This window comes from Schistocerca cancellata, chromosome 2 (genome assembly GCF_023864275.1).
Source record: "Schistocerca cancellata isolate TAMUIC-IGC-003103 chromosome 2, iqSchCanc2.1, whole genome shotgun sequence".
Lineage (NCBI taxonomy): Eukaryota > Metazoa > Arthropoda > Insecta > Orthoptera > Acrididae > Schistocerca > Schistocerca cancellata.
In genome coordinates this window covers 808,632,477-808,646,848 of record NC_064627.1, presented here as the reverse complement: position 1 = coordinate 808,646,848, position 14,372 = coordinate 808,632,477, and the positions used below count along the sequence as shown (strand labels likewise).

At 39.2% G+C, this 14,372-nt stretch overlaps 1 protein-coding gene across 1 annotated transcript in view; it reads left to right on the top strand.

Annotated features, from left to right (window-relative positions):
- The window catches only part of LOC126162673 (coatomer subunit delta), a 116,073-nt gene that overhangs the window by 13,932 nt on the left and 87,769 nt on the right, over positions 1–14,372 (top strand). The window contains exon 3 of the mRNA XM_049919322.1: positions 3,293–3,516. Coding sequence (XP_049775279.1) covers positions 3,293–3,516 — 224 coding nt within the window. The remainder of the gene's footprint in view (positions 1–3,292; positions 3,517–14,372) is intronic.

The following is a 14,372-nucleotide window of genomic DNA, read 5'->3' as shown; positions in this document are numbered from 1 at the left end:
ACGGAGGGCTGTAACATTTACACACGCGTGAATAAAATGGAAGAGGGACACTTGGTGCCACCTGCTCAAATTTGTTGAACTCTTTAAAAATGTACTTGTACAGAGATGACCTGTGACGAAGTCATAGGCACTTGCAGATGAGCAAGCCATTTGACACTTCTCTGATTCCAGATGGCCTCCTAGCAGATGGAAGAGAAGCTGTGTATCACTTTTGCAGGTGCCTAGGACACTCATCTCTGATTCTTACAGGGAGTCCTTGCCATTTTATGTAATTGTATCAGTGTTGCACCCTTTTGTGATCATGCCACAGGAAGGCTGAAAAAGCATTAGCACCTCTTGTTGCTTCAGACTGTGTTCAAATTTTGTCAAATGGTTTTGAACAGCTGTAATGGTTTCACCCTGTACAAGAGCAAGAATTGTGATTGTATTGTTTCACCCTGTACACACAAGAGCAAGAATTGTGATTGTATTGCACTCCAGAGGGGTGCAATCACATGCAGTGAGATTACTAGCACATGATATCCTTAGAAAAGGGTTGAATCATCTGGTGGGTGTCCCAGGGTCAAATGTTGCCAAGAACATAGTCCTGTTGTTCATCACACTGCAAACTCTCATTTTCGACTACAAAATGTGTGGGAATCAACGCCCCAAGGAAAGGGATGGTATCATTGATACCATTTATGTCTCCCCCTCAGGCCTTTTCATATCAGTTCTGAGCAGTGGAGTGTCTGATATGTTTTTCTTGGACGCCCATAAGAAAACCGTGTTATTTCAGCACAGCACATCTTGGTTTTGACCTCCATCAGGGAGGCTTCAAAAGAAGGGGTAAAATGTGGTTAAGAGGGGGTCCGACGACCTTCCCATCATGTGACACATCCATGGTGGTGGTATTGTACAGAATTGTGGTGAAATTTGGTTCCAATGTGACATCCTGAGCTGTGGCCTTTTCTTTGCATGCGTCAACACCTTACTGTTTGAACCATGACCGAGTCCGAGGGTGATGTCGCAGTGCATTACCCTTTTGCAGCATTACAAAAGTATGTTGCATGCATCTTTGAGCCTAATTTCAAACTTATGTGTTGCAGTGGGTGATAATTATGAGGTTTTGAAAAGTGATCCTTTAATTGTGTTGCACATTTTATATCTGCCTTAAGGTTACTGATTTCCTGCTCTGTGTTAACTGAATCTAAAAATTTGAGCCGTTTTGTTACCAGGAGCTGTAAGATCTAAATGCTGCAGGAAATTTTCGGATAGAGCAATTAGACCAATACCATACGAATCCGTGTATCTAGAACCTATCTTATGAATTGAACCTCCCAGTCAATAGCTAGTAAGTTGAAATCTTACCCCAATACTATAAACTGCCAACTTCTCCAAGCTTGCTCAGAAATATTCTGCCACTACTCTTCAGGCAGGCAGTTTCTTAAGAACGTCTGGTTATCGTGTACGATCACCTTTAACATTTACATTCATCTAATTATATCATGTTCAGGATCTGTTCTAACTTCATTAGATATTACTGTATTGTTTTTAGCTATAAACACGCCTCTTTCACTGCTGTCCGGCCAGTCTCCACAATATACATTTCAGCCTGGATTTAAATTTTCATCGCTGTTAATATCAGGTTATAGACAGCTTTCGTTTTCTAATACTATGCTGGCATTGTTGCTTTTTATAAACAGGCCTATTTCTGGGTTCTATTTATGGACACTCCTGTCGTTAACTTATTTTACAAATCAGTAAATAATTAATTGTCTCTGTGCAAAGGTCAAAGGTTTTTGTTGTTGTTGTGGTCTTCAGTCCTGAGACTGGTTTGATGCAGCTCTCCATGCTACCCTATCCTGTGCAAGCTTCTTCATCTCCCAGTATTTACTGCAACCCACATCCTTCTGAATCTGCTTAGTGTATTCATCTCTTGGTCTCCCTCTACAATTTTTACCCTCCACGCTGCCCTCCAATGCTAAATTTGTGATCCCTTGATGCCTCAGAACATGTCCTACTAACCGGTCCCTTCTTTTTGTCAAGTTGTGCCACATACTCCTCTTCTCCCCAAATCTATTCAATACCTCCTCATTAGATACTCTACATAAAAAACCATGTACACACCACATCTATTCTGCTATCTTGTAGTTGCTTTCTGTGTGTAGTGAATGCCTGATGTATGGGAGGGTGTCCTACAGTTATCCAACTAAAAGTGGAGATGACTTATCTGCATCCTAGATCTTTAAAGATTCATCAGATTTTCTGTTTTAAGCTCTCCACTCAGCTCAAATCAGAGGATCACGATCAGTCCCACATCTCCAATGAAACCCAACCAGCAAACTTTCCAAGTGTAGACTGGCCTTCTTTACAACCTGCCTGCCATTTCAGTGGGGCACCATCTACTGCGTGACATTGAAGTGCCCAAGGACTCAGCACTTGTCTCGATCTTTCGAGATGATCGGTCACAGCCCCAACAGACAAGGCATCCCATGCTGGCCCAGATGTTCTCTTGGCAGCACAGAACAATCCTTATTATATCATGAACCTTTCCTTAGCCCTTGTTCTTATCATATGATATCCAGCTCTTCTGAAATGTGTGATGTATGTAACCTACTGTCACTATTTTCTTTTTCCTTTCCTTTCCTTTCCTTTCCTTTTGCTCTTATTCAATCTACTCATCCTTTCTGCATATCTTCAACATTCTTGTCTCATCTGCAGTTTTAAGCCTTGTCTAATGTCAGTGGCAACTGGTGTATCATTGTATTTAATTTGTGTTGCACACAAGCTATTGCCAGAAAAGAGGGTGTACTGTTGTATATGTCTTTTGCCCATTGTTTTGCTTATGTGGATTGGTAGAGATCTGACTAAACAATGACCCCCTCCCCCCCCCCCCCTCTCTCTCTCTCTCTCTCTCTCTCTCTCTCTCTCTCTCTCTCTCTCTCTCACACACACACACACACACACACACACACACACACACCATTTGTCTTCAGAATTTAATCCTACCTTTTAAATTTTTTGATGTATTTATATGTTTTGATAGTTTCTTTAAATAAAACACTAAACAACATAAACACACTTCTTATAATATTTAAAATGTTTTTTTTTTCTTTTTACAAAATGCCTATAAAGGTACAACAGAATAGGTGCACTTACATTCTTGTAATTATTGGCCTGTGATGTATGACACTGTAAGATGTTGTTGTGATGTGCAGCTAATTCTTGTATATGACTGATGCTCTAATAAAACTAGAATTTCTGTACGTACTTTTTGCGTACTAACACATATTTTGATATTTCCATTTTTCAGCTCTGGTATCCCGGCAGTTTGTGGAAATGACTAAAGCACGTATTGAAGGCCTATTATCAGCATTTCCGAAGTTGATGTCAACAGGCAAGCAACACACCTTTGTTGAAACTGAGTCGGTACGATATGTGTACCAACCCTTGGAAAAGCTCTACATGCTACTCATTACCACAAAAGCCAGTAACATCCTGGAAGACCTCGAGACACTTCGTCTATTCTCCAGGGTGGTCAGTATTTGTTTTTATCTGTGGCGTTAGGAGAGTTTGAATATGCAATAGCTACTTTTTATTCTTTTATAAGAAAGCCTGAAGAGAGGTGGCAGTATATTAATGGAAAACTATATAGGAGCTACCGAGCAAAATGTCATATATTACTGCCATGAAAGAAATAAACTTGGAGTAAAATATCTGTAAATCACAACCCATCAGTGCCCAGGGTACTCAGCCAGTAATGGCTGGGTACAGACATGTCAACACCTGAGACCCCAAGCTGAGGTTAAGTCAGCAATGCCAGTCCTGTAGTTCTGTAAGATCTGGAAATGTTTCAGCAATCACCACTGGGTGTGATAGTAGAACAGTGTGTGTACGGAAACAGGCACTTGGCTTAACCATGTGGATCATAAGGGCTGGACTAACTGCACACGTTGGACACTGATGGGATGACGATAATGGGCAACCTCTGGTGCACCTGCAGCACCACTTTAAGTATCAGGCTTTCCCATACAAGTAAGACTCTGTTTAGGTAGAGGTGTATTACCATAGCTCCTCATTGGTACAGTTATGGGTCCCGACATCAAAGCAACACAGTTTTAAAGGTCTGGGTGGACTGGCTGAGATCACCATCACCCTCAAAACAAAGGGCATTTGATGAGCTAGTTTTCTGCAAAACAATGTAATTATATCAAAGATAAATTACTGCTAAAATATGTATAATGTAATTGAATGAGTAAAATATCTACTCACCAAGAAATAGCAGCAGAGCATACACATAAAGGTATTGAAATTTGCAAGCTTTCAGAGCCAGTGGCTTCTTCTGGGAGGATGTCTTGAAAGGGGAGGAAGAGGGGGCAAAGGAAAAGGACTGGCAATGTTTAGGAAACGGAGAGTTCGGAAATGTTGCCCAGAACTCATGGTCATGGGAGACTTACCAGACAGGATGAGAAGGAAAGAGTCTTTCCAAACAAAAGACACACGCTTATACTGTTGATATTTGCACTGTTTTCCATACAGTTCAGATAAAAGGCAATTGGGGCAAGAAAACAAACTAGATGCAAAGAACCTGTAACAATCTGCCGGAGACCATGGGACCTTTATACTGAAATACCCAGAGGAAATCCCTAAACGACCTCTGAAAGTTTATCACTGGACTTCTGGTTTACCCTGTATGTTGGGGCAGATTACCACTATGTACCAGAGCATCCCTTTTAGCTGTCATTGTGACCTTTTAATTTGCAAGTATTCTTACTACCAATGCTACTGCTACTACTACTGCTACTACTACTACTACTACTACTAGTAGTAGCCCCCCATGAACCATGGACCTTGTCGTTGATGGGGAGGCTTGCGTGCCTCAACGATACAGATAGCCGTACCGTAGGTGCAACCACAACGGAGGGGTATCTGTTCAGAGGCCAGACAAACGTGTGGTTCCTGAAGAGGGACAGCAGCCTTTTCAGTAGTTACAGGGGCAACAGTCTGGATGATTGACTGATCTGGCCTTGTAACACTAACCAAAACGGCCTTGCTGTTGTGGTACTGCGAAAAGCTGAAAGCAAGGGGAAACTACAGCCGTAATTTTTCCCGGGGGCATGCAGCTTCACTGTATGATTAAATGATGATGGCGTCCTCTTGGGTAAAATATTCCGGAGGTAAAATAATCCCCCATTCAGATCTCTGGGCGGGGACTAATCAAGAGGATGTCGTTTTCAAGAGAAAGAAAACTGGCATTCTAGGGATCGGAGCATGGAATGTCAGATCCCTTAATCGGGCAGGTAGGTTAGAAAATTTAAAAAGGGAAATGGATAGATTAAAGTTAGATATAGTGGGAATTAGTGAAATTCGGTGGAAGGAGGAACAAGACTTCTGGTCAGGTGACTACAGGGTTATAAACACAAAATCAAATAGGGGTAATGCAGGAGTAGGTTTAATAATGAATAGGAAAATAGGAATGCGGGTAAGCTACTACAAACAGCATAGTGAACACATTATTGTGGCCAAGATAGATACGAAACCCACGTCTACTACAGAAGTACAAATTTATATGCCAACTAGCTCTGCAGATGATGAAGAAATTGATGAAATGTATGATGAGATAAAAGAAATTATTCAGGTAGTGAAGGGAGACAAAAATTTAGTAGTCATTGGTGACTGGAATTCAAGAGTAGGAAAAGGGAGCGAAGGAAACATAGTAGGTGAATATGGATTGGGGCTAAGAAATGAAAGAGGAAGCCGCCTGGTAGAATTTTGTGCAGAGCATAACTTAATCATAGCTAACACTTGGTTTAAGAATCATGAAAGAAGGTTGTATACATGGAAGAACCCTGGAGATACTAAAGGGTATCAGATTATATAATGGTAAGACAGAGATTTAGGAACCAGGTTTTAAACTGTAAGACATTTCCAGGGGCAGATGACCACAATCTATTGGTTATGAACTGTACATTAAAACTGAAGAAACTGCAAAAAGGTGGGAATTTAAGGAGATGGGACCTGGATAAACTGAAAAAACCAGAGGTTACACAGAGTTTCAGGGAGAGCATAAGGGAACAATTGACAGGAATGGGGGAAAGAAATACAGTAGAAGAGGAATGGGTAGCTTTGAGGAATGAAATAGTGAAGGCAGCAGATGATAAAGTAGGTAAAGAGATGAGGGCTAGTATAAATCCTTGGGTAACAGAAGAGATACTGAATTTAATTGATGAAAGGAGAAAATACAAAAATGCAGTAAGTGAAGCAGGCAAAGAGGAATACAAACGTCTCAAAAATGAGATTGACAGGAAGTGCAAAATGGCTAAGCAGGGATGGCTAGAGGACAAATGTAAGGATGTAGAGGCTTATCTCACTAGGGGTAAGATAGATACTGCCTACAGGAAAATTAAAGAGACCTTTGGAGAAAAGAGAACCACTTGCATGAATATCAAGAGCTCAGATGGAAACTCAGATCTAAGCAAAGAGGGGAAAGCAGAAAGGTGGAAGGAGTATATAGAGGGTCTATGCAAGGGCGATGTTCTTGAGGACGATATTATAGAAATGGAAGGGAATGTACATGGAGATGAAATAGGAGGTATGATATGGCGTGAAGAGTTTGGCAGAGCACTGAAAGACCTAAGTCGAAACAAGGCCCCTGGAGTAGACAACTTTCCATTAGAACTACTGACAGCCTTGGGAAAGCCAGGCCTAACTAAACTCTACCACCTAGTGAGCAAAATGTAATAGACAGGCGAAATACCCCCAGACTTCAAGAAGAATGTAATAATTCCAATCCCAAAGAAAGCAGTTGTTGACAGATGTGAAAATTACTGAACTATCAGTTTAATTAGCCACGGCTGCAAAATACTGACACGAATTCTTTACAGATGAGTGGAAAAACTGGTAGAAGCTGACCTTGGGGAAGATCAATTTGGATTTCATAGAAATGTTGGAACATGTGAGGCAATACTGACCCTACGACTTACCTTAGAAGATAGATTAAGGAAAGGCAAACCTATGTTTCTAGCATTTGTAGGCTTAGAGGAAGCTTTTGACAATGTTGACTGGAATACTCTCTTTCAAGTCTGAAGGTGGCAGGGCTAAAATACAGGGAGCAAAAGGCTATTTACAATTCGTACAGAAACCAGATGGCAGTTATAAGAGTCGAGGGGAACGAAAGGGGAGCATTGGTTGGGAAGGGAGTGAGACAGGGTTGTAGCCTATCCCCGATGTTATTCAATCCATATGTTGAGCAAGCAGTAAAGGAAACAAAAGAAAAATTTGGAGTAGGAATTAAAATCCATGGAGAAGAAATAAAAACTTTGAGATTCACCAATGACATTGTAATTCTGTCGGAGAGACAGCAAAGGACATGGAAGAGCAGCTTAACAGAATGGACAGTGTCTTGAAAGGAGGATATAAGATGAACATCAACAAAAGCAAAACGAGGTTAATGGAATGTAGTCTAATTAAATCAGGTGATGCTGCGAGAATTGGATTAGGAAATGAGACGCTTAAAGTAGTAAATGAGTTTTGCTTTTGGGGAGCAAAATAACTGATGATGGTCGAAGTAGAGAGGATATAAAATGTAGACTGACAATGGCAAGGAAAATGTTTCTGAAGAAGAGAAATTTGTTAACATCGAGTTTAGATTTAAGTGTCAGGAAGTGGTTTCTGAAAGTATTTGTATGGACTGTAGCCATGTATGGAAATTAAATGTGGATGATAAGTAGTTTAGCCAAGAAGAGAATAGAAGCTTTCGAAATGTGGTGCTACAAAAGAATGCTGAAGATTAGATGGGTAGATCACATAACTAATGAGGCGGTATTGAATAGAATTGGGGAGAAGAGGAGTTTGTGGCACAACTTGACAAGAAGAAGGGACCGGTTGGTAGGACATGTTCTGAGACATTGAGGGATCACCAGTTTAGTATTGGAGGGCAGCGTGGAGGGTAAAAATCGTAGAGGGCGACCAAGAGATGAATACACTAAGCAGTTTCAGAAGGATGTAGGCTGCAGTAGGTACTGGGAGATGAAGAAGCTTGCACAGGATAGAGTAGCATGGAGAGCTGCATCAAACCAGTCTCAGGACTGAAGACAACAACAACAACAACAACAGTAGTAGTAGTAGTAGTAGTAGTAGTAGAAGTAGTAGAAGACAAGTTTTCTCTTCTGAGCATCAAAATAACTGATGATGTTAGAAGTAAAGAGGATACAAAATTCAGCCTGCAAATAGGCAGAATAAAATTCCTCATTAAGATAAATATGTTAAATTTTAGTATTAGGAAGTCTCTTCTAAAAGTGTTGGTCTGGAGTGTAGCCCTTAATGAACATAAAATATGAATGATAAAAATTACCAACAAAAATAAAATAGAAGCATTTTAAATGTGAATGCTGAGTATTAAGTTGGTAGATAAGACATTGAACTATAAGTTATTAAACTAGAGATAAGAGAAACTTGTGGCACAACTTGACAAAGAGAAGGGATAGGTTTGTTCAAGAGAGTGAATGAGTGTGAGTATGAGTGTAGAACTGTAAAGTGAGACAAGGTTTTACTGCTGTATGAATGTCCAAATGGATTGAGGTTCCATTAATTATGCAGAAAAGAACAGACTACTGCAGAGTGTTGCATCAAACCTGTCTTCGGACCGAAGACTACACCACAATGAGAATAAAATGGTTTTTATGAAGCATGGTATTACAGAACTGAAGAAAATTAACACTATGTTAATGAATTACTCTGTTGGTTCATGGTATAAGTTTCATACTCAAGGGCAAAACTCGAAAATGTGTTTCACCAATATTTATCTGTCGTGAACAAGTTTTTGCCTTATTAGACCACTGCTAAATTGCAGTGATAGTTAACATTTACCTTGTATTAACAAGTTTGCAATAAATAGTAATGAATAAATGTAGTTTGTGATATTTTTGTCCTTAAACAGTTCACAGGTAAATTATGTTTATCTCATTGGCTGCTCCTTGTATACATTACCTGACTATTTGGCTTCTATGTTTGCAAAATTCAATGTTCATTGCAAATAAGACTCCAAAGCCTCCATTTGCGTAATTTAAAGTAACTTCTGCCTTTAAGCAACAGTCATTTAGTCATTTTATTTGTGTAGGTCTCTGAATTTAGATCATATGAGCAGCACAAATGTAGTAGAATTTGGAAAGCAGGAGCACCTTTTGAAGTAGCATGTGTATGTAATTTTTCTCCAGCCGATCTTTATCACTGCCGCTTGCAGAAAGCTTTATCTTCAGCCAACACTGATATTCCTTTGAGTGAAAGATGCACAAAAAAAAAAAAAAAAAAAAACTATGGCATATACATAAAGACATACACAACCACCTCAAGTACAAATCTGTTTATGGGCAACCTGGAGGAGTACTTCTCAGCCACTTAAAATCCAAAAACACTCCACCTGTTATATTCTGTGATAGTATCTTCAGGATCTGGACCCAAGGCCAAGGCGAGACCTCACTCCATCCACATATTCAGTGCCTCTCAAATCTTTCAGTTAATCATCTTCAGTGTAATGAGCCACTTTTCTGGACACTGACTTCCCTCTTTGTGACAGTTACATAACTAGCTACACCCACATTAAAACCACATTCTATCAACAGTACTTGCACTTCTACAGCTACCATCTCCTCCACCCAGTCAGTGACCATCTGTGAAGCTCCACTTTCTGGGTTTGTTTCCCAGTACCACCCAAACAGGAACAGCTGAAGCACAACCTCCTCAAGGACAATCCTACTTGTGCCCAGAAACAAAGAACATCCTCACCAAAATCTTGTATCTCAAAAACGTAATATTTACCTCACAACTTACAATATTTCTTTTTTACTTTTGCCAGCCCTCCTTCAGATCCCTGTCAAACTGGTTATAGCCATGAGAGAGACCTAGACCACATGCTGGTTACATTCTGTTCCAGTTGTGTCATCAATATATCTTACTTCATTAGAGCAAGGGCTATGTGTCGAAGCAGATACATCACATATTAACAGTGTTGTGAATAATGCATGGTAGTTGTGTAGACATGACCACAACATTGAGGCCAGTGACCTCTGCCGAGCACTGTGCCATTGCTTGTGAAGTGTAGATGTTTCACCACCCATTAGCAGAGAATGCTGCTGCATACAAGAGAGTTCGCTTCAGTGACTGATTAATGACCTGTACCATCTGAATCCTCCCTTCACGGATTAGGATTCTAAATTGCAAAGATGTGAACTGCTCTTAGCTAAGTTGCTGATATTGACGAGTAATTTAATTGTTTTCAGATTCCTGTCTTCAACTAAAGTGTACTTTCCTTATTTGTATCCATTGCAGCTTCCACATTGTAATAGATTATACTGGGGCCAATAAAGAAGTACTTTTTTCTCTCCATGAAGGGAAATGTTTGTTCACTTAAAAAGACATAAATTCACTTTTATTGGATACCTCCATAAAAAATAGATAAATATTCTATGCCAAGTGCAAAACCTTTAGAAGTGTTTCTCTCTTGTGTCTCAGTAGTTCAGCATACCCCCTAAAAATTACTGTCACTCTTGATGTCTCCTGTGCTGTTTCTGTCAGTTTGCAATTAATTCAAGGGGAAAAAGTGATTTCCTCTAATGCAACCAGTTTCAGTATCTTTATTGTCATCCAAAAAGTTGTTAATAAGAGCCAGTTTCTGTGACACTAATAACAGTTCCAGCTGTGCGCTGTCCACTTACAGTAACCAGAGTATGTTTATCGTGGCAATGACGTCACAGCCACCGAACTGACTTGATTAATTTCTGAACATTTTTTTGCTACAGTTTTTACCCAAAAAAATATTAAATTTTCTTTAATTCAGCCAGCAAATTTTAACATGTTAACACAAGTTTTGTCACTAATTCATTGATGATAATGATGAAAAGGGTGTCTTATTTAAGTAATCTATACCTGGTTAACCTCACATGTATGAACTAGTTGATATGTTATCACAGGGTGTATATGACCCAGGAGATCCGGGAAAAACCCGGGAATTTTTTCATCCGGGAGAAAACCGGGAAAAACATGGGAATTTTTTAGAATTCAGGGAATTTTTCATTGTCTTGGTTTTCAGTTAAATTTTTATAATTTTGACTGGTAAAAAACGATACTCTAACAAACAATATTACTGTATCCCGCTACTGCAGAATAATGTTGGAACAATAAAACATGAACGAGGAAGGAAAAAAAAAGAGAAACATAAATTGCAAAGGAAATGTGCCATATACAACAAAACACAGTGCTCGTACAAGCGTCTGCAACTGCAAAATGTGTCAAAGACTTTAGGAAGACTGCCACTACCTAGGATTGCCACAGTTTGGAAATATCGTAGATCCAGGGCTGATGCGCAGAGCAATCTGAGTTATAGTGGGGAAGTGTGTAGTCTCCACATGACCCCTGTTTACATTTAATGATTTTGCTGTTTCCTCTTCATTTACTGCTTTCACGTGAAATGAAAACAAGATGGATATCTGTAGCTGGGAGCTATCAAGTGAATTAAAATACATTCTCATAATTACGGAAGGCTAATATATGTTATTAGTTTCAGATTTTATTTTATTTCCACTTTTCTGTCAGTCATGCATTAATCGCATTGTAGAACAATGAAGTTATTTTCATCGGTTTGCTAAAGAATTTATTTATTTATTTATTTATTTATTTTTTACGCTGAGGCAGTCAATGTATTTGAAATGAAGTGTTTAGTTCCATACTATTGGCTAATTTAAACTGCTTGCTGCATTTCAAGTGCACGTTTTTATCTTCTACTGGTACTCCAAGAAAATTTACATCCCGAAACTCACACTGAAAAGATTAATACCAGGTCGAGGCCCATTTCATTGGGAATCTGGACATACGAATGTGCTCTTTAAGTATGCACTTTAAATGTGCCATTTTAGTATGGTTCATGAAATTCCAATGCTCTTGGAGTATCCTCTGGTGTCTTTTTTCTTTTATGACATAATGTAAAATCTTTTAATGTTTTACACGTACGAACATATGGGCTTCCTGCATCATAGTAGCTGCCAAAGTGCGGTGACACTTGTTATCTGGTACTCTCTGACAACTACTGTAACGAACCTATTTCTAACAGGTCACGGGAAAATATTTAGAATGGTGATTTGAAAAGTGTTACTTCCAAAGTAAATTTCCTTTTATGCAAGTTGAACTATGTGCGAGAATGTACGATGAATTTCTTAAATCTCAGAGCATTTGATGACGAGCCATTTAGAAGTATTTCGAACCCAGAAGATTAGACATTCATGTCGTTATTATGAGCAAATTGATGTACTGCTACGGGAAGCTTTCTCTCCTGTGCAGTAGCTAATTTATTTGTGGAAAACTCTGAGGACAAGTCACTGGACTCGGCTAAAATTTTTACTGGCACATTTGTGTGATATTTATTAAAGTGTAACATGCGTAAAAAAAGATCAACATTATATGTGAAGGCTTAGCTTCTCTTGCAGCTTATAAACTTTAGAGACCAGTATTATACGTGAAAGCTTTGCTTTTCTTGTAGCAACACTATGTATATTAATTTAAAATATAAACTTTTCCTGTTTGTGTGTCTATGCTACTTAGCAGCGATGTTGCTATTAGCTGACTACATCACATGTCCTATGCTCTGAATATCTGCTGTCATCGGCTGGCAGGATCATGTGATATGAGCTATGACTGGCTTACAAAAGCGCATCGCAATCTCGATTTCAGTGGTTCGGAAAGTAATGTGGTGTTTGGTGGAATTCGAATTTATGCATTCGCAATACGAAAATATGCAACGTACATGTTGCTGCGTATCAAAAATCTTTCCAACAGGGGTTTTCTGCCTGAGTTTCATTTTCTAAAGTGCTGGGAAATTCTACGCCCACGTATAAAAACATAACCATTCAAAGGATTGATAAGTTTTACTGTTCTGAGGGAAAATATACTGCCACTTAATAACACAGAAAAAGTGTGTTTTCATCTGGGAGAAAGTGTGTTTTTAACCGGGAAATCTGGGAATATTTTTTCCATGTCCACGTATACGCCCTGTATCGACCTGTGTTTATGTTGTACTGGGTGATCCAGCTGCCCCTACTGATGTCATTTTATGCAACCCGCAATGTTATATCTAGCCTTAAAAAAAGCGGGACATTTTAGTGGAAATTTAATGTGGTTAAAGGGGATACTTTAGAAAAGAGGCCATAGTTGACAAGTTTATTAAGAAAAATGTACAAAAATGATCTTCAAATGCATACCTACTCAACCACCACTGCTAAGGATTTCTAGCATATTATTCATGACACTCCTGCCAGCAATTGTACAAAAGTTAGGGGTTCCACAAATTATTTTCCACATTCAACGTTTTTTTAGTCTTCATTGAAAGGCCTTGTTACACCACCATCTTCGCCGAGTGCTTACAAATTTTAAAATTGATGTTTGTGTAAACTTTACATAGCAGTTTTGTGAATTTTAACAGCATAAAATAAACAGTTACTTTGTTATAGTCGTAAGGCCTTCTGACTACGAAACGAATGTGCTTCTGAGGAATAAGTTTGAATCGAATGATCAATGTAATTAGTTTTCGCATAACATATATAAAAGTGGTTTTTCTTTTGTGATCCTCATGGGCATGTTTAATGATATTAACAAAATAGCCAACTATGTTGGTGGTGTAATAGCCCAATTAGAAGAGACCAGAAAGGATTGAATATCGAGAATAGCTTGTGTAATTGGAAATTTTTGTGCAGCGTTAGAAGGGAGTGCCATGAACAACATACTAGGAATTCTGACTGGTGAGAGATGAGTGTGGGAATGGAGGCACGTTTGAAGGTCACCTTTGTACATTTTTCTTGAATAATTCAAAAACTGTGGCCTGCAGTCAAAACATATACCAGTACAAAATGTAACAACATTAAATTTCCTATGAAAAAGGTCCCATTCATTTTATCACCAGCACTAATAGTTTGCATGTATGTAATAAGTGAGAGAATATTAAAATCTTGCATGTGATTTTTGAAGGCCAGACATAACATTGCAGGTTGCATAAAATGACACTGGTAGGGGGCAGCTGTATCACCCTGTATAGACTGCTGTTTGTTTGCTAATACCCTTCAGTACATACTTTGCTTGTGCAGTCCTTCTGAACTCAGTTTCCACTAGACATTGTCCTGCACTTTTCCCCATCCATGTTAACTCCATTTCTCCTGCTCCCTTCCTCTCTCCCTCCTTGAACTAAATACAAAGCAACTGCCCCTGACTTCTCTAGGACGAGCTTCTTGTGGTAACGTATTCCTATCTTCCACATCTGTCCGTCCCTTTTCCTAACTCCTACCGCTCCCAATCCCACACTACTTCCAATTTCATTCCATCTGCCCACCTGACTGCACACTTCCCAATACAGT